Genomic DNA, 21,689 nt, shown 5'->3' on the forward strand with positions numbered 1-21,689 from the left:
GGAGCCGCTTCATTAGTAAACAAGGTCGTGTATTGGCTTAGAATCAAAAAAGGTTGTTTATCAATTGTGTGAACTGATAAAGAGTTTGCTAAGAGGCAACTGATGACTCTGTCCTACATCAAAGTGGAGCTGAATAATGAATCTTTGGTTGAAGACCTAGTAATCTTTCAAGTACCCACCTGCCACTTGGCAGATTTTGGAATCAAGATAAAGAAATTCCCTCCTCCACTGATGACCTCTAACATTCAATGGCCAAAGTCTCTGTTTACCCCAAGCCGTCATCCAAGTGAGCCCAGTCCTATTTACCAAGCAATGGGAGCTGCTAGCTGCTTTGACTTGCGCTACAAAAGGGGGTGGTGATGGACGGAGCATCTGAATCAATCAAACACTCACACCCAGTCAAAAGATCTGGGTTTAATCCCTCACCGATCTTTGACTTGCGCGACGGATTAGGTCAGAAAGATAGAGCTAGCGAAGGCTTAAATATAGCAAAGCATTCCTTTGGTCATCTAGGAGTAATACCCTGTAGAACTGGACAAAAGTTATTACACTGACTCCAAAGCTGTTAACATGCTTGAATGTACTCCGGTAATAGTTTCACCCCTGGAGCAGGGGGGTGATATTAATGTGTATACAATATGCCCTACCTGGAAAGATGGTTTTTCACTGATTTTCTGGAATCTGGCTGGGATAAGGTCTAAGGTTAATGAGCATAAATGCTTGTCATTCATAGGGAGATATGACATTTGTTTATTTCAGGAAACCTGAGCGACAGATAAGGTTTTTGTAAATGGGTTTGTTGCCTACAGTGTGGAAGTGGATTCTCCTGGGATTGTGCATGCTTGCATGAGCTGCTGAACATAAATTCTCCTGATCTAATGGGCCTTCAGCTAAAATGTCCATCTGGTTTTATATTGGTGGTACTAAATGTTTATGCCAGGAGCATGCCAATCAATTTTGATCCTCTTGCTTTAAGCAAACTGGATGATGTGATTGATACGCATCAACAAAAAGCCAAAATAATTGTAGCTGGAGATTTTAATGCCTCATTTGAACCATCATCTCTCATAAGTATTGTAAATGAGAAGGAGGACGAGATCTGGGGAATCCCTAGTATTGTTAGAAAATCATCTCACCATTCTTCTAATGTTGCCCTGCAAATTGCATCTATTGTGGTGGGGGGAAAGGTGCAGGCGTGTAATAGAAGGACTCGCTCTGACCCAGGTAGAGCAACCACGTTCAAGAGGGGGTGTTTAACCAGTGCCATTGACTATTTATTACTCAATGTCAACCTCTGGCCACATCTTCATGATATGGTGGTTGCACCACACAATGACAGTGAACACAGTCCCTTGATTGTCACTTAATTGGGTTAGAATTTGTGAAGTGAGCACCTACCTGCTCTATGGTGGTCCCAGAACCCATTTTGGCGGAAAAAATTAGAAGAGTGTCATGTCATGGTGCAATGGCACATCAAAACATGCATGCAGAGATGTACTTCTGGTTTGTGCATTATTTGTCTAATTATGAGAATATTCCTGTTGAAGAGATACCGATTTTGGATATACATAGCTATTTCTTGACCACATTGACGGGTATTTTCCATAAAGAAAAATGTTGTTAATCGACTAACTCCACGAGGGTTCCCAGTTGGTTTAAGCCGGAATGTGAATTAGCAAAACAAGAATTGAAAAACATCTGTAAGGTACTTGTGCTGCTCGCATGAGATACAAGGCAGGACTTAATCTTGCCAAACGAAACTGGAAACACAATAACTGGCATGATAGGCCGCAGGCTCTTAGAACGAATGCCATTCGAACCTTTTGGTATATTATCACACATTGGAGCACTGCGAGTGCTACACCTAGGAAAACCCATATACAACCGGGGTTATGGGAGAACCGCTTTACTAAATTGTATGAACTAGATTGTTCCATTAACCAGCCTTTCAGAGGGGGTGTGTGGGTGCCTTAATAGTGACTTACTAAATGTGACGGGCAAGCTGAAGAATAGAGTTAACTTCAGTGTTGCTGGCGTCCTTTGAACCATTAACCCCTCCGCTGCGGAGGCTACTCCGCCGCAGCGCTAAGGGGGAGGCGGGGCCGTGCGGCGCTCCCGTGCTCTTGACGGAACCACTCCGTCACGGCCCGCGGGTGAACCGTGCTTGTAACGGAACGGTTCCGTCACGGCCCCGCCCGCTCTTTAGAACGTCAGCGCAGGCGCGGCGAGCGGGCCGTGACGGAACCGTTCCGTCACCAGCACAGCCCACCGAGGCTCGTGACGGAACGGTTCCGTCACGAGCTTGGGAGGGGTTAACAATTTAAAGTCGTCCGTGGCCCCTGGCCAGTTCATATTCCTGGCAATTTTTATCGCTTAGGAACCTTGCTATTATCAAGGTATATCTCCTAAGCGATAACAATCGGCCGAAATGCATGAATATCGCTGAAAAGTCAGCGATATTCATGCAATTCCGAGCTAATGCTCTTTGCCATGTTATCCACATACCATTGGATAACATGGCTAAGAACTGCTCAGGGGCAGGTGTTAGCTTTTGGAGATATTCGCGCTTCGCCCAAATATCTCCAAAAGTTGGTAATAGGAGATAGCGATGTTAGCAACTGTTTCCAGTCGCTAACATCTTGGCACGCCCACTTTGCATGTCATTAGTGATAAATATCACTGACATGCAAAGCGGGGCCCAAGATGGTCGCTATCTCCTACTAGCTGTCGCTAACTGGTTCTAGCGACAGCTAGGTAATAGGGAGATAATTTTATCCCCGCTTTCTTGGCTTTTAAAGCCAAAAAAGCAGAGATAAACCCCCTTGATAATATGCCCCCACGTTTATAGTTTTTGCGGAAGAATGCTACTAAAAGCTGTGCTGTTAGGGTGGAGTAGATGTACTTGAAAGGGTTTTTAACTTCGACTAATTGGGCGTGATCTTATCTGACAAATTCAACTGGCTGCCCCAAATTAATAAACGTGCTCTTTTAATCACCCAAAGATCTAAGGCAATTTATTATTTTTTTTTTTTAGCACATAATCTCATTCTGCCTCTCCCACCTTGGAAGCCTATCGTGCCAAGGCCCAGAGTGCTGCTTTGTGTGGTGCTGAGATTTGGGCCTATAATGATATTCAAAAGCTTGCTGTGGCTGAGAATAACTACGCTGGGGCTTTGGTTTCAGTACCAGCTAGCCCGCCTCATCTTCCTATAAACTGCAACCTGGGTATTAAACGTATATCTGTTATTGCTAAATTGAAACAGTTAGCTTAGACATAGGGGTCTCTAATTGGGAGAGACATGCTCCTTTTTCCAAGTAGAGACCCTTGCTTCTAGTCAGGTTAAGGGAGTTACACACTTTCAATAACCTCTGCTCATCCCCTTGGTAGCTTGGCATGAGCAGACAGTCTTATCCCAAAGGCAATCTGTAAAGTATTTGTACCCTAACACACAGTTACACAGTGAAAACACCCCAAATGGACACCACACCAGTTTTGAAAAATAAAGTATCTTTATCTAAACCAAACGTGATCAAAGTGACAAAAATCCAAAATACATGTATTAAGATATCACTTGTAAAACAGTTCCTTTAAAAAATAGCACTTGTAGAATCAAAATAGAGCCACCTGGGGCTATCACAACATTGTGACAGGCACAAATCCAAAGTATGGTGCTGACCTCGAGGTGCGCAGCATAGGCCATGGAGTCAGAGACCCCCAAATCACTGTACCTTGGAAACAAAAACTATCGATAACGCACAGCGTCGTGGAGGTGTGGATTGGTGCTAAGACGAAACCATTTCTCTGGTCGCCATAGGGAAGGTGAGGCATCGAGTCTGTGAGGAGGCGAGGAGGAGAACCTAGTACAGGGGAAGTTAGGCAGCATAGCGGTGAGGCGTTGGTTCCGGTGAGGCGATGCGAAGTCGAAGAGTTTGTCGGGTCCGCGATAACATGATGCTGGTGTTGACAGTAACCCTGGGCGGTGAACTCCGCTCTGCTCTGCTCGTGGAATGTGCAGAGTTTTCCACACTCCGCGTTACGTGGAGCTTGCAGAGTTCCAAGAAACTCTGCCCCGGATAGCAGAGCAGAGTTTTTTACCTCGCCCACATTCGTCAATGTCAAATTGGCGACAGCCAGCGAGGAAAATCAACGTCCCAGTGAGATTTCTCCTTGTTTACAATCTCCAACATCGAGTTGGCGAGCGCGAGCATGGAAAATCAATCTCCCAGCGAGATTTCTCAACGCGGGGAAAGGGGTTCAGGTTTCTTATTGCAAGTGGTCACGTATGCTCGCCACCACTCGTGTTGAGAAACAGCCCGTTCGCGTTGAGAAAGCTGCCGCTCGAGTAAAAATCTACTCGAGCGGCAGGGACCGCTTGCGCTGTGCATGGTGCCGTTCGCGATGATTGCACAGTGATTGCACAGTGCGGACAAGCATCCGGCACTGTGCAATCACTGCGAACTGCATTTTTATATCGCACTCCACCCATTCGCGTAGTGCGGCATAATTTTTTGTACTTCGCAGAGTTTTGTGTAGTGTAGAACTCCGCCCAGGGTTAGTTGACAGTGACAGCATCGGTGCAAGCGCTGGAGTTGGGAAGGCTGATAACTTCAGGCATTGAAGGGCATTGAAGGGCATTGGAGCTGCGGTGTACCTCACGAATGGTGTCCCCAGCCTCTGTCTCAGCATCACTGGCAGTGTCTCTGACAGTGTCTGAGTTGGTTTTCTTGCTCTGCAGCAACAACCACACAATTCTCAAGGCCCAGGATTTGGAATTTGCACTGTTTTGAATGCAGGAGTCCACAGAGGAGTCCAGGTGCTGGTCAGTAGGTTGAAGGTGACAACTTTGTGGCCATGAGACATCTGGACAAGAGGCTAGCAAACACATGTCCTTGGAGATTCTTCTCCAAGAAGGTTCACAGCAAAGTTCCAGTCTTTGTCCTCTCCTTGACAGAAGCAACAACTGCAGGCCAACTCAGCAAAGCACAAACAGCAAAGGGGCAGTACTCTTACTTTCAGCTCTACAGTTCTTCTCATTGGCAGAGGTTCCTCTTGAGTCCAGAAGTGATCTAATTCTCTGGGATTTAATGTCCAATACTTACACCCCATTTTCTCTTTGCTCTCTTTCAAACCCATGCTATCCTCCCTGGTGGAGCAAGACCGCAGGAGGTGGAGACAACATTGTGCAAAAGAGACATAAGCTATTCAGATGCAAGTGAAACTCCTTCCACCACTCTAAATGCAGCCAAGGTCTTTCAGCCCAGCTAAGAGTAACCCAGGAAAGGTAGGACACACCTCAACTCCCCTTGTGGTTGTCTACAGTGAATGCACATCCACAGCTCCTGTCACTCCAAAACCAGGCAGTCAATACACAAACAGCAGAGGCACAAATAATGGTTAAACAAGAAAATGTCTACTTTCTAAAAGTGCAAAAACCTATGGGGGTTAAGCCCAAAGGACAAGGGCCAGGTAGGGCTATTTAAAATTCCGAACACAAAACAATGAACCCGGCTCCGTACTACTGTACACTCTAACTACTCATGGAGTAACGAACAGTCAACTCTTTTATCTGTCCGAATTGAATTTTTATGAGACCATTCATGTTTCATTACAAGTTAATCAAAACAATTTTTGGGGGACTGAAAAAGAAACATAGACTTATCAAATTCACACATGAACTCACATGAATATATAATTCACAATAGCATACTCTTAAAGACAAAAATGGACTTAGACACTGAAAAAATTATTAGCAACAGCTTGCAACATGACAAAATCAGCAAATGAATTCATACATTATTCTGATGGAAAACACATTTTAATAAAATGAACCACATATTTTATTCCAGCTCCAGCGTCAAAAGAGTATCTGAATAGTATATCAATCCCTTATACAATAGTTTCCTTCAACACTCGCCGCATCCAGGATTAGACTAAATTCAAAATTAACTAAATGCCTCCCACAATGCATATTGGGAGGCATTTAGTTAATTCTGAATGTGGCGAGTGTTGAAGGAACCGATTGGACTAAGGATTGACACACTATTCAGATAGTCTTTTGACGCTGGAGCTGGAATAACATATGTGGTTCATAACATTGGATATGTTCATGTTTATTACTAAATTTTGTATATGATTGTCTAAAAATGTGTTTTGCATCAGATTAATGTATGAGTTCATTTGCTGATTTTGTCATCTTGCAAGCTGTTGCTAACAATTTTTTCAGTGTCTAAGTCCATTTTTGTCTTTAAGTGTATGTTATTGTGAATTGTATATACGTGTAAGTTCATGTGTGAATTTGATAAGTCTATGTTTCTTTTTCAGTCCCCAAACATTTTTTGATTAACTTTTAAAGAAACAGGAATGGTCTAATAAAAATTCCATTCGGACAGATAAAAGAGTTGACTGTTTGTTATTCCATGAATAGTAGGAGTATACGGTAGTACGGAGCTGGGTTCATTGTTTTGTGTTCTGTACTTTCTAAAAGTGGCATTTTCAAACACACAATTTAAAAACCATCTCCCTTAAAAGATGTGTTAATAAATTCTTAGTCCAGAGAGCATAAACTCTAATTTTCCATCTTTTCCCCAGGAAAGTTATGCTTGTAAAATACTACAAAGTAAATCCTATGTTAGCCTATGGGACAGATAACCTTTCAATCTCTCTGCCCATGGGGGTACCTTGGGCCTATCTGAGAGATGCCTTACAAGTAAGAAAAGGAAGATTCGGGCCTGAAAAACTTGCCAGGTCAACATGGCAGTTATACACTGCGAGCACAGACACACTACAGTGGTAGGTCTGAGACAGATTTACCAGGCTACTCATGTGGGTGGCACAACCACTGCTGTAGGCCCACTAGTAGCATTTGATTTACAGGTCCTGGCACATTCAGTACACTTTACTAAGGACTTTCCAGTCAATCAAATATACCAACCATGGGTAACCAATCATAACTATAATTTACAGCAGATGCACTTTAGCACTGATCGGCAGTGGTAACGTGCACGGAGTCCTAAAGCCAACAAAAACAGGTAAGGATAACTGGGAGGAAGAAGCAAAAGGTTTAGAAATAACCCTGCAAAAAGGGCTATTTCTAACAGTTACTGTTCTGGATATGCATTTGGACGACCTCTAAGTTACTGGATTATAGAGAATGCTTAAGAGGTCAAATGGGTTTGGATTCTGCTTTAAAGGTTCCTTGGCTACAATGTGTTTTTGGATGGTTCAACAAATTCTTGATTCTCTAAATTTAATCTGTAGGGCAGATAAACTGGTGACTGGTCTAATGTGCATGAACAGCTAATTAGAAATGGTAATCAGGGCCATCTGACTGACCAGTTTTTGGATTGTAAGCCAAAACCAGCCTTTGAAATTTACCCGAGTTATATTACACCGGCGTTGGCCAAAAGCTTATATATATGATTGAGATTTGGTTCCTTACCGATAAGGCAATTCATTAGCAATTGGAGGTCGGACGAGGCGATAGTGACCTGTCCCTCCTGTGGCCAAGACCCGGAGACTGTAGAAGGAAATGCTTTTTTGAAAAAACTTTTTGTGCAATAATTTTACATAGGTATCAATTACTCCGGCCCATGGGATTATTGCTAGTCTGGAGCCAATTAATTCATGGAATAATTATCTGTGTTTTTAACCTCATTAGTTTTTATATTTGTACAATTACTAATTACTTACATTTAGCTTGTGATTGGTGGGATTTTATGTTTTATTTTTGTACTTGTATTCTTTTATAGTTTCTTAAATGAGGGTACTTTGCCTATGATGTATTGTGTATTTATACAGCGTATTTTATTTTGTGCTGTAGTGAGGATGATTACCGGTGTCATGGTTGATTTACTTGTAAACTTTGATCATCATGAAACCGATTCGAATATCAGGTCAAAGGGGTGACCTTCAAATATTGAATGCCTGCAGATAATTTCCATAATTTCTAATATAGCTGTTCCCTGATTGACAAATGTCCGGTTGTCCTGAGGCAATCCCAGGATTTCACTCAGCTGCAGAGCACATGTGCTTAGTTTGAGTGATGGGATCCGAGCAATTTGGAATATCCTTAAGATTTCCTCTTACAAGGAAAATCTTTGGTATTCATTCTGCAATGTGATGCAGGTTTAGCAATGTGGATCCCAGTGAGATTATAGGTCCGTTGGAATGAGGCAACCTATAATAATAATAATAATAATAAAAACATTTTCAAAGAGCATGGTTACACTAGACCAGTGTGTCCCCGCGCTGCGGTGCAAACTGCCCTCGGCAACTAAAAACCTTTCCAACAGAGAGGGACAAACCAGAGGGGAAAAGATATGTTTTCAGTTTTTTTTCGAAAGGTGGTGAAACCTCATACTGGCATCTGCAAACCCCACAGTCAGCAGCATATCATAGTGGACCTGCAGGAGAAAGAAGGGTAGCACCACTGTCCTGATGTTCCAAGATCCTGGAATTACTTTGCTATGTCCGGCCTAGCTGTGTAATGGAAGAGTTATAGTGCAGATGGTTTTGATTGAAAAATAGCGGAGTGCTACCTTTTTTGGACTAGAATTATTGGGGTTCTTTACTCTATTTTAACATGATTCAAAATTAGAAATTATTTTAAAAAATGTAGTTAAATAAAAAAATCCTTAACGTTTGATCAGCCACTGTTTTCAGTTCTCTAAATGCACTAATTGGAACTAAGACTGCAAGTAGCAAAAAGAAAAAAAAGCGAATAAATAATTGTAATTATTTTTAGCTGTCAACAGATGTCTCAAATTCATTTAACTAATGTGAATTACACAAAAAAGAGCATAAACAAAATTAAAAATAGATTAACTTAATTATTCTTTTTTTTCTAGATTCTTTCTGCTGGTCTAATTCGACGAACATCAAGGAAATTGCCCCTCCATCCGAGACTGGTAAGTGAAACAAAGATCATCCTTTACATAAAAGATAGCATTTCTGCCTCTTCTTTCCAGACTTTTCTGCATTGCTGAGAATTGAACTTTAACTCGCACCTCAGTTAGTAAATTTTAACCACGGATTAAAGTGTTGCCTGGCCATCAACCAGTCTACAGTCTTAAATGTGCTGGGAGTCATCACCCAGAAGCAGGGCCCATTGATGTCTACAAAAAATGTTTTTAAACCCTGCCCTTAGCTTGTGGCTATAACTTTACTTCCTGTTATAATATATAACGTAATATATGTAATATAGTATCAAGCAGAAATACCAGGTCCAAAATTTACTAATACCGAAGCACACTCTATGCACTTGATATACTTGTGACTATCCATGGTACAACAGTGGCCCAGGCATAAAGGTTCCCTCCTTGATATAGTAAGGGCACTCTTGGCATATTTGTGGTTACCAAAGGACAACGGATGGCCATGATCTAATACTTCCCGTTCTTAACATGTTGGTGGCATTTGTGACCGATTTGTGACTATCTGTGATCATGATGGCCCTGGAATAATGGTGCCTCTTGACATTTGAATCTATCCAATGCCTACAGATGTCACTAGCCCTGTGAGGGCCACCCTGATTTTGGGGAATTATGGACAAATATGTGACTAGGCCTTCCACAATTGTAGCCCTGGTATAATGGTACCCTTCCTGATCTATTGTGGGCAATCAGCACATTTTGTAGACATCCTTGCTATTATGTTTGTTCTTTAAACATGGTGACACCCTTAGCACATCAGTGGTACTATTGACATAATTATGGCTGTTCCAGGCTTAATGGTGCCCTAGCCTATAGGTGTCTGTAAGAAATGGGGTTATTAGTTGTGAAGGATGTGACGCCTGCTCAACTAATAAGTCCACAATTTCCCCTCCTGGGATTTAAGGACCCCATTGTAGCACTCGACTCTCTCAGGGTAGCAAAGCAGAGCAGTCCAAGGCCTCCTCAGGGAGTTGGTGAGGCCTGGGAATCACCATTTTCTGGCACACAATAATAACAATTAATGGTTGACCAGTCAGTCCTTTTTCTTTGGCAAAGGAAAAGTACCTTTATTACACACACACTCCTCTAAATGTTATGCATTAAATAACAAATATATGCTTCAGGCAGATTAAAAATATCTTGGTAAGACTTGAAATCACATGAAATTTGTGACTCACAAAATCACAGTACCCCCACCTGTACCTGGTAGAACTTCACAATATAAGAAGAGTGTCACTTTAAATAAGGCAACGTCTATTGGCTTTGCCAGAGTGTCATTATAACAATATATAGGGTATGCCTAATGACTTTGTCTAAGGTTCACCACATTAAAATAAACCAACAACTACATGCTGAAACTATAATTTCACAATAATTAATTAACAGATGTAAATGCAATTAATAATGTCAATAAAGCATTCCAACATTGATCAAAAATGACAGTGTTAGCATTATACTATTGATACCAGATTTTAAAGAAGCATAACCCAGTGTCTTTTTCATGCACTTTCAGGCCCCATGAATTGTACCTGTAGATTCAACCACTAAAAGGTGCTTCACTCCCAGCTGGAAAGCAAAAGCCCCTGCCTTGGAAAGTGTTTGAAATAATGATGAAAATCCTGGAGAGTCATAAATTCCTTGACCTCGCGAACATTGGGTCACTTTTACATTCTCTTCTCAGGGGCTGCTGCAAGTCTTGCAGTTCTCAAGATACTTCTCAAACTCTCAAACTCATTGGTGGTGTCACTGCCATCCTTGGAGCCACCATAAGACGAAAAAAATAAAATTATTTTGAAAGCCCCCTGGGCATTATAGGGTGCTCCCTACCGGGAACGTGAATATCGAATGAGCAGCTTTGTCTGATTTGGTTGTGCTTTTCTTTTCTTCTTTCACCTTTTTTAAAGGAGGGTTCCCCAAACCTTCCGATTTGTCTCCTTGCATTGGAGTCCCAGAGACAGGGACCTGGGCCCCTTTCTTTATTCTTGGGGGGGGGGGACACGACAATGCCCCTCCTCTTTCCTGTCAGGGGCCCAGAGATCGGGTCCCATGCCCCCTTTTTTCATTGCCCCAGGGAGATTGAGTCCCCGGAGTGGGGGAACACCAGGAGCATTGAAAACCTACAGAGACGCCAACGGGCGGAGCCTTGAGGTGAACGGCGGATCTAGGCAGGCACACGCATGCCGGGAGGCTTACCGGACCACAGCCCCCAGCAGCCTCTGGGGCAGCGTGCCCGTGACGCGCCAGGAACGCCCGGAGGCGCTTGAAAAAGGCTGACCCCCCTCTCGCCCCGCGAGACGCGCGCGGGAGCGACCGGGAGAAGCCCGGGACAAGGGCGGGGCCGTCTGTGGCCGTCTGTGGCCGTCCGAGGCAGGAGGAGGCTGGGCTGGGCCAGAGACCCTGTGCAAACTTTTCGGTGAACAACTTCTACACGGTAAAGTGACTGAAAGGGCTGAGGGTCTATTGTGATGTACTGTAATATTGGGAGCTGAGTATTTTGAGTTACTTGTGATCAGGTTAACCCTCATTAAAGCATAAATCATACTTATGTCGGGATCAAAGAAGGATAAGGCTTCTGTGGGGGCAGGTCCCATTGACAACTTTTTAGTAAAAATGGTTAACAAGATCAACAATGACAGAAGGGCCTCACTGGGTAAAGGTAATCTCTCAGATCATGACCTATCCTTAGTGTGTCTTCCCCCAATGGAGGCTCCTCCAGTGATCGAAAATGGCACTGATTCTGGGTTGGAGGTAGTCAATGTAGTAGAAGCACTGACCCACCGGACATGGTAACTCTTGACAAGTCGCTTTCGGACCCGATGGAAGAGGTGGTACCAGTGCATAAAAACACTAGACCCGTCAGAACCTGCAGAAAGCAGCAAAGTAAAAGGGGAGGTAGGAATGTTCACAAAAGAAGGGTAGATACCCATCTGCCTGACAGCCATACCTCCCCGGAGGCTACTTCAATCTTGGAGGGTAATAAAGAGGCAAATATAACCCTGAGCCCTGAGCAGCTTGGCATGCTAATTCGAACCCTAGAAGCCAAACTTGAACTAAAACTCGAGGAATCCTTTAAATCCCTAGTGGCCAAACTGGATACTGCTACTGCAGAGATAAAAAGATTAGGAGGCCTGATAGAGAAACAGCTAGTCCACCCAGATAAGGTTAATCCTCCGCCCCCTTCAACTAGTATGGTTCACCCAGAGTCTGTTGAAAAAAACGTAGCCAAGGTGGCCAAACCAACTTGAACTTTCCGAAATGGAAGAAAGAGTTGATACTGACTCCACCGCTCCCTCGGCCCCATCCCCCTTGCCATTAGTTACCTCAGTAGTACACCCTAAGCCAGGCCCTGCTCAAGACCCAAATGCTGTCCCAAGTAGGCGAAGCAATTTTATTAACTTACCCCCGGATTGTGCCCCCTACGTAATCGTACTGGCTAACGTCCCGACCCAAAACCTGGATGCAGCCGAGTCACACGAGGAATCACATGATTCTCTTAAAAATAAAGTGGTATCTTGGCTGAGTTCAAACTGTGGTTTCCCTACAAAATTTGCCGGAGAAATTATCACGACCAGGAGGGTAAACTGGATTGGTCCCATGCAAAAAAACTGTAGAGGGGACTAGGTGTGAGCGGGAAATCCGTTACGCTCGCGGATTTTGCGGATTTTTGGGAAGTCCGCAATCCGCGAATTTTGCGGATTTCCCGCAAAATCCGCAAAAAAAATCCACGAACGTAACGGGTTCAAAAGTTGAACCCCCACTCATGCAACTATTTTACAATGGCGCCAGCAAGCTGCCAGCGCCGTTGTAAAATAGTTACAAAGTTAGCTTGCACAGGAACCACTAGATAAAACGAAGCAGGTGCTGCTTTATTTTATCTAAGTGCTTCCTGTGCAAGCTAACTTTGTAACTATTTTACAACGGCGCTGGCAGCTTGCTGGCGCCATTGTAAAATAGTTGCATGGCTGGGCACAGGTCTGCAGCTCACTCAAGGGACCCCTGCGCCCTTCGGGGCGATTGCATAGTAACACACACGTGGTCGCTCGAACTAGTTGATGCTCAAATTCAGTGACTCATTCATTAGCCCAAAAACAATCGTGAGCGTCGTCGAGGCTGGACAGGTGTGCCTTCTTCCCAAATCTACCGTGGAAAATCAGCTGTGATGCTGGATAGGCTTTGCATCCTTGACTTTCACGAGCGCAATACCCGTGCTGTTCCTGTGACCAGGAGCTTCTTTCTCTTCATCTGCTGAACTGATCTTTCTCTGACCTTTTATACACACAAGAGGCACATACCCTACTGGGCACATTGTGTTCGCACGGGTTTCTGCAAGTTTGCACGCGTTTTGTACAATTTCGCAATTTGCGAAATTGTATAAAACCCTCGCGAACTTGCAGAAACCCGTGCGAACATAAAAAAAAAAAATCCGCAAATTCGCGAGAATTTGCGGATTTTGCGGATTGCGAGTTCGCAAATCCGCAAAATTCGCGAACGCGAAATTCGCAAAATTCGCCCATACTTAGAGGGGAATGCGTGGTAGTAAATTTTAAATATCCACAACACATAGCCACAGTCTTATTACGGGCAGCATCGATGATGAACGACGGTAACAGCATCCAAGTGCGTCCTTTGGGATATTTCTACAATCATCTTACTGTAGCCTCTACTCCTAGACAAGGATTGAGTCCCTTTACTCCATTTGGGCCTAGGTCTACGTGTCAAAGTCAGGGACCAGGAAGGGATAATTTTTCAGATTTGGACCCCCCATTGTAACACATAATAGGTTTGACGCACTCTCAGGACTCGAGTTGTTCGACTGACGGGGGGCCGGAGAGGGTATAGTCGTCGAAGTTATAGTGGAATTTACCCCTATGGCTCCTGTACCTTCTTCTGCTGTTGATGGTAATAAACCGGTTGTGGTCATTCCTGGCAAAGGGGACACTGTTAGGTTGTTAAGCTGGAACATTGCCGGTTTACGGTCAAAGAAGGGAGACCCCAACTGGACAAATTTTGTAAAGCTTTATGACATTATTGCCATGCAAGAGACTTGGGACACGGAATGTGATTATTGGTTGGATGGCTTTACTTCTTTTTTTGTACCTGCCCTGCCTTCCCCAGCAGGTCGGAATAGAGGGGGCCTCTTGACGTTGGTCTCCTGTGAATGTAAAGGGCAAAATTACAAAGATTGATTGTGCCACGCATAATTTTCTTGTTATAGAGATAACCTTGGAAGATGGTTGTAAAAGGCTTCTTGTAAACTATTACAATTCACCGCACGGCTACCCTGCAAATGTGCACTTAGTATGGTTAACAGATTTTTTAACTTCATATAAGGAAAAGCAAACCACTTATTGTTATTTTATTGTGATGGGTGATTTTAATGTACACTTATGTTTAAATTGCGCTCTAACGGACGCAGATGGGCCGGATAGTGTTTCCCCCCCTCATCTCGAACATACCCAGAAGGGACAGGTTCTTGAAAATCTATTAATTGGAAATGATCTCTATGAGGCGGAGTTTTATGACAATAGTACACGGGTTGCCACATACACGGGAAGGGACTGTTATTCGATAATTGATTTTATTTTTTTATCATCAGGTCTCCTTAAACATGTGATCTCCTACAATGCTGTTGCTAAGCCGTTGAGCGATCATAACCCCGTGGGGATGGACCTTGAAAACGGTTTTTCGCTGCTAAAATCATCTGTTACCCCCCAGGTTACAATGCCACTTAAGGTTAAAGACCAGGGGAGAAGGATCAAATGGGGAAAGGTAGTTCCTGATGACTTTTTCCTAAACTTAACATCTACGGCTGCTGAAGATTTGAATGTTTGTGCCAATCCCCACTCTAGGAGCGAGGAGGTTTTATCTTCCTTTGAAGGTGTCTGTCGGACAGTGGCCATAAATTTAACAGCTAAAGGCCAGGGAGGTAAAAATAAACCGGTGACGGGCTGGTTTGATAACAACTGTAGTAAAGCCCATAACCTCCTTAAAAAAGCACTTAATACTCGTCCGAGGGACAAAGCCCTAGTAGTGCAGCTTAGAAAGGATTATACTAGGGCAATTAAAACTCGTAAAAATGAATTAAAGAGTAATGCCTGGGCCGAGCTCATGGATAAAGCCACCATAAAAAACAGCGCTAAGTTTTGGTCAATTATCAATACCCCTCTGTTCTCCTGTGACAAAATACTGTGCTGGAACTTAACATATCCGAGGCAGATTGGCTTAGCCATTTTGAAAAAATCTACGGTAGCAACATGGAGCAGGAACCCTTTGTGGTCCCTGCGTCCGAACTCCCCTTGGCGCCTGTTAGTTTTGATATAGCCGAAGTGATCAGGGCAATAGAGGGCACTGCGGGCCGAAAGGCCCCGGCTCTGATGGGGTCCCAGCTGATATGTTCAAGGCTAACCCGTTGTACTGGGCTAACATTTTAACTAAAGTCTTTAATGCATCAGCAGCAGTAGGATTCCCTAATTCCTGGTCCTCAGCTACTATAATCCCAGTGTTCAATTCATTGGAGGATGACCTAACAGCTGTCACTCAGGATATCCCGTGCATGGGGGGTGCACCAATCCCGGTGCTCCTCTATGCCGATGATGCGGTGTTAATAGCCAGGACCCCAATTGCCCTGCAAAAGCTACTTGATTCTTTTGGAAATTTCATGTCCAGTCTTGACCTGGTGATCAATAGCAGTAAATCCCATACAATGTCAGTAGGCTGCTCCAAAAATAAAGAAAAAACCTTCTTCTGTGACGGCGAGGTTATCTCTAGCGTTAAGGTTTTCACCTACTTGGGTGTAAATTTTGACCAAAGGGGTACTTGGACACCACAGTTAACATCTAAAGCAAACGCGGTGAGAAGTTCAGCCTCCGCAATTTTGGGGTTCGCAAAGAGATTAGGGGGAAAACCCATAGAGGCTATCTTGGCCATTTATAAAGCCAAGACAGCCGCTATTGCTAGATATGGGGCTGCAATTTGGGGTTTTGTAAAATCTGACCGCATCCAAATAGAGGAATATAAATTCCTACGGTCGTTGCTGGGCCTACCTCAGTCTACAGCAACTTATTCCCTACACCTTGAACTAGGTCTTGGTTACATTTTAGACACAATAAATCTAGCCCCGCTCCTGATGTGGATCAAGCTCTGGCTAAACCCGAACCTTAGCCTTAACCACAAGATCATAAAAGATTGTCTTAAACTAGACCACAGGAGGGATATCCAGTGGCTGTCCTATGTAGAGTCCTTGGCTGTGAAGCTAGGACGCCCTGAGATTTTTGACAGTCCAGAATCCCTGTGTAAAGCAGATCTAGTGTGGGTGAAGACTAACTTTATTAGGCTTTGTGTTGCCGAGCGTGAAACGGTCGAGCTATGCAAACCATCCGTGAGGGTGCATGTAATGATAACTACATCCCTTGAGCTGGCTCCTTATTTGTCAGTGGTTACAAATTTCTTCCATAGATGGCTACTGACCAAGTTCCGTTTCAATCAAATTTATATGGTCCTTTGGGACGAGAAAGATTGGTGTAGGCTTGAGGAGTCGACCCCATGCAAATGTGATGGTCTTTCCACCCAGGACACTGCGCATTTCCTGTTTTTCTGCTCTTTTTATTGTGAACCCCGGAATTGATATTTAAAACCAATATTGAAGGAGATGAGATTGACGCAGTATAAGCCCGCAATGTTATATTTACAAATGATGGATTCTCCTGTAACTATGTATTGTACCGCCAGTTTCCTGGCTGCATCTGTAAGAAGTAAGAGATTGAGATTAAGATTGGATTTTTTATGTTGAAGGATAATCAATTTCTGCTTTATGTATTTGATTAATGTACTGTTTGGGCTCAAACGGAAATGAAATTGTGTAATTACCCTTTTAAACTGTGTTTTAACTTTTTGCCATGTTTAATACTGTATTAATTGATTTAAAAAAAATGTTTTTACAATTTTATAAATGTCTAGAATACTTTTATGATTTTAACTAATCGAATAAAGTGGTTTTGACTGACTGACTGAGTCCCGGGGTAAATTGTAGTTCACAGGACGGGATCATACACACACTCATTCCCCCTAGCAATTATTTAACAGAGATTGCATCATTCCCCGGGGACTTGGTCCCCCTGGGAAGCTCAAAACAGAGTTACAGCAGAGCCCCAAGTGCTCCATAGGGACAAAGGTCACAACAATCCAAGCACCATAACTCAGGCCCAGTTGGGCTGATTTAGATGAGCTTGGGCTCTTTTTTTCTACTGTGGCCACCTAGAGTCATTTCAGCAGAGAGACATTTCAGCACACCTCCTCACATTCAAGGTAGCCCATTCTAAAGGCAACTGGTTTACCTGCTCCGCTTGCCATCTTCCCTCCTTTCCATTATTTCTGGTGCACAGAAGTCAAGATTTTTCATCAACTGTACCTTAGAGGGAGTAAGGAAACCAGCTTCCCTGGTCCGGTAGAGCTCCAGTGGTCCTGGGGTCAACTGTGGGCAGAGTACTTAATCTGTTAGGGATTCAGGGGGCTTGTCCTTCCAGTTCTCCATGGCAGCTGCTGTAGTCACATTCCCGGTGTCCAAATCCAACACCAAGCATTCTCTCCACCTTGTGAAAAAGTGATTAAATGGCAGTGGAAGGTTCTAGAAGCCAGACACCAGTGGCCAATCCGAAGGGGCTGCATCACAGCAAGCTGGGACAGTTCAAGATGGTGTCATCCAGAAGTTACTAGTCACATCAATCAATCAATCAACCATGGATTTGTTCACTGGGACTAGTCACCCGTTAGGGTCTCAAGGCGCTGGGGTGGAGAAGAGGTGCAGGATCCTGTCCATCAAGGAGGAGGTCTGTCGAAGAGCTGTGTTTTTCCTCTGGCACCTCAGCTCCACCCCTTGCTGAAATCACTGCTAGGAACTTTCTCACAAAAAAGTGAAAGAGGAACCCCCTCCTGTGCTGGCTGTAGTTGTCTGGGCTTCCTCCGTTATTCAACATGACTGTGTTGTCCCAGCCCTCGTACAGTGTGACAACTAATTAACTGGTGAAGGTTTCCTTTCCCACCTCTTCTTCCTCAGGAGCTGGAGAAGCACTGTGATTACTCCTTTTGTGTGCAGAGTAATTACCTTGGCCCATCAGAGCGACGAACGGCCTGGAATCAGATTCTGAGCTGAGCCAGAGAAATATGAGAATTTTCGACAACCATGTATGACAAGGTGTACTTGTTTGATCTTCAAACTTGCCTAATCAATCTTGGCAAACACTTTTCACCTCAGTTTGATACCTTGCTGCACTTTGTAGGCCAGAGAGAAGCAAAACTGTTCTCCAAGGCACACTTACCCCAAGGTGTATAATAAAGTGTCACTGCAGACAAAACAGTAAACCATACTGACTTTACATATTAACCCCCACTAATATTATAAGGCGTACCCCAGGCCAATATCTCACTCTAGAGAGTCCCCTCTGTGCCAGGCTACCTGTGCATAGATATCTGTCTGTAGTTACCGGGCTGCACTGAACGGAAGGCACACACATGCATCCCTCACATGTGTGCAAACTTGTTCATGTGTAATCAACCATGTGCCCCTTACCCTTGCAGCATGGCAGCAGCCTTATTATTTTAAAAGGCAGTAACCACATGCAATCCATTTATCATGTCATTACCGTGGGTGAGACACAAGTAGTGAGACTCACCCACACTAAAAAGTTAAACACCGAGTGATCAAAAAAGCGTAGAAATCTTGGCTTATTAAATGCATAGAACCCATTTCGCATCAGTGCCCATCCTAACCATATTTTGGCATTTTGGGCATTAACGTTGCTACGGCTGGCGTTATGCAGCCCCTTCCATAATGGTATTCTTCCTTTACAAATTATGGATTTTTTTTACAAAATCGTAGCCATTGCAAGCATAGTTGTGACCCTGACATAAAGGCTCTTTGACATATTCTGGAAATTCTTTGTATAATTCTGACTAAAATTATAGAAGAAATCCTTGCCACCGGATGGTTATCCCTAGAATTTAAATACTAGGTCAAATGTGTATGAAAGGCATAACATGTCCACATGTGGCATCATTAAATAACAGTCACTGACAGAAATGACAGGCAAAATTATATTGTTTGTGAAAAACGATAAACGTTTGTTCGAAGAACTTGAGTCTTTTCATCCAGAATAAAATGTCGCTATTTAATAACAGATCGATTAATTTCAGAATTTACTCCCTAGCATTTGAGTGATATTCAATTTGTGTACGATAGGTCTATTGCTGACCTGGGCCCTTACTACAAAAGGTGATTGTAGTAAGTGGCGTGGCTCACTGGTTAGTGGCGGCAGATCTGTAAGCAGAGAACGGCCCTGGACCAGGGTTCAATTCCCGACACGGCAAGGTCTTGGACCAGGGTCAACGGACTCGATAATTCTTGCCTCAGTGCCTACTCTAACCAGGGAACACACTCGGCAACTCTGGGCATTAAGCTTACCTCATCTTCACAACGGTCCCCCACAGACGCCAGGGATGCCTGGTTTCACCCTGGAGATACCCAGAAAGGGACCATCTCACAGGGAAAACCAGGATGGGTTCCCCAGCGGTCTATAGCGCCAGGACACTCGGGTAGAGTAACAGTGCGCTTTACAAGTATCCCACATTTACAATATTATTTTATGATTTGTGAAGAGGTGTTTCATAAACTCTATTGACGAAGGTTTTACAAATTGAGCAGTAGCCTTTAAGATTTACCTACTTCCGATATTGATGGTTTGTGATTGTAATATTTGTAGATTTTTTTGATTTTCCACTGGGTCAGGAAGTTGTTTGGCGGGTCTGTTCTTCATAGTGTGTGGCCCGTGCAATTGGAAGCGATACCCCAAATTCACTCGTGCTGAGTGCCTTTCATTGAAGGAAAGGCTGGTGGTTAGCATAAGGTCCTGCAATGTGTGGACTGAAGCTGTGAGTGCATGGGAGTATGACCTGAGGAATATGTCTCTTTACTAAGAACACACTTTTCACGCATTCCATTACAACGTGGTCATTCCAACGACCACGTTGCTTCAACATGAACCATTACATCACAAGTCGCTACAACGACTAGCTGAAGGGGGCGTGCTGAACTTAGGAATAGTATTTTTTACTATTCCTACTCCAGTTTCTGCAACAGCAGGGAAGGTGTTGGACTGTAAATCCAACACCAGCGCGCCCCCTAGAGAAAGTCGCTGAAATGACTTGCTATGTAATGGTTCGCGTTGAAACAACGCAGTCGTTGTAACAACCTCTTTGTAATGGAATGCATTATAGCGCGTTCGTAGTAAATAATGCCTCCTGACCTGAACACCAGATACCAATAAAAAGCCTGCAAGTAACGAAATTGTATTCAAAACACAAACATCACATTTCCCTGCAAGAAAGCACAGCAATGTCTTGCTAATGACAATTATCCTGAAACTCTGCATTTCATCAATAATCCTGAAAAAATCAATACGTGGCGTGTAAGGACGGGGCCTGGCCAACCAAAGGGCATTTTTAATGCACGTTTTCACTGAATCTTGGCATATTGGTAGCTGCAAGTTTAATGTAGGCGCATTTGACATCCAGGAAAAGTGATCGCCCCATTACTTATGTACAAGTTAGATGGTTGGCGAAAATCTGAACAGTGTGACAGCCATGGATTGTGCAAGCTGTCTTGACTCATTATTACCGTTAATGGCTAAATTGGTACCAAAAATGAATATCCTCACAATTATCTGCTGGAAAACACTAAAATTTAAAGTGACGAGCAAATGTCCAAGTTACCTGAACACCAGTTCACCTAATAAAAAACAGCATCCCCTATGTATTGAATTCCATACTGAATGAATAAAGAATGTTTCACACCTGTGAGGATGTGGAGTATTTTTTAGCACATGCTTAGATCAAGCTGAAGACAATGTTAGCTGGCTAGCAAGACCGTAAATCAGCACAATACAAAACAATAGAAACAGACTTTGGGTGAACCCTTTTCAGCCAATGGCTTTTGGGTGAGCATCTATTAGGGTGTGTCACAATGGGTTGTCTGTCACCTTTAGATCAACCCACTGCATTTTGGAGATGGCTAAATCTTTTAGTGCAGTTGTAGATTAAATTGATGATGGGTTGAAAGTAGTACTTTTATTTTTTTTTGGGCCATTTGGAGCAAGCAGAACTGTACCTCTACCTGGGGCATGGGTTGACTCCACAAATGATTTTTAGAAAGGCTCCTAAAATGAGCCTGCACTATTTTTACCTATCCTGTAACTGGGACACTCTATTTGGTGCCCCGTCCCTCTGAATGTGCCCACGAGAGCTGCTTGACTGGAGTGATCCTGTTTGTTTGCTGTTTCACTGTCAAGGACGCTTTATGACTGACTTGTCGGCAGATCATCTGAGGCTTGCTTATTGCGCCTTTGGTCTGGGGAGTGGATGAGGTCTAGGAATGATTGTATCGCTGGAGTCTTATCACTTGATACCTCGGTTCATTGGGGGAACCCATTTGCTGCTTCCTCTCCCCATTGCTTGCTAGCTGGCCTGGCCTGAGTACCGCTTGTGGCATGATCGCTTAGGTGGGATCATGGGCCTGAGAGTGGGAACTGCCCGGCAATGACTGCAGCTGCCAACTGGGGCTTGGCGCCTGAGAGGGCGGTATTTCTACACCAACCTGGGACCCTTTCTACAGTGGCAAGTGGTGCATGTCCCATAACCTGGAATCAACTACATCCAGTTACTGATTCGCCTCACGCCCTTGCAAATTTGCTTTTCAGATTACTTCTATG

The 21,689-nt window shown here is 43.7% G+C and overlaps 1 protein-coding gene across 1 annotated transcript in view; it reads left to right on the top strand.

The window, feature by feature from the left end:
• The window catches only part of LOC147678039 (uncharacterized), a 360,244-nt gene that overhangs the window by 252,993 nt on the left and 85,562 nt on the right, over positions 1–21,689 (top strand). Inside the window, exon 8 of the mRNA XM_086945608.1 lies at positions 8,848–8,907. Within this exon, the coding sequence (XP_086801734.1) occupies positions 8,848–8,907 (60 nt within the window). The remainder of the gene's footprint in view (positions 1–8,847; positions 8,908–21,689) is intronic.

This window comes from Lissotriton vulgaris, chromosome 12, assembly GCF_964263255.1.
Source record: "Lissotriton vulgaris chromosome 12, aLisVul1.2, whole genome shotgun sequence".
Taxonomy (NCBI): domain Eukaryota; kingdom Metazoa; phylum Chordata; class Amphibia; order Caudata; family Salamandridae; genus Lissotriton; species Lissotriton vulgaris.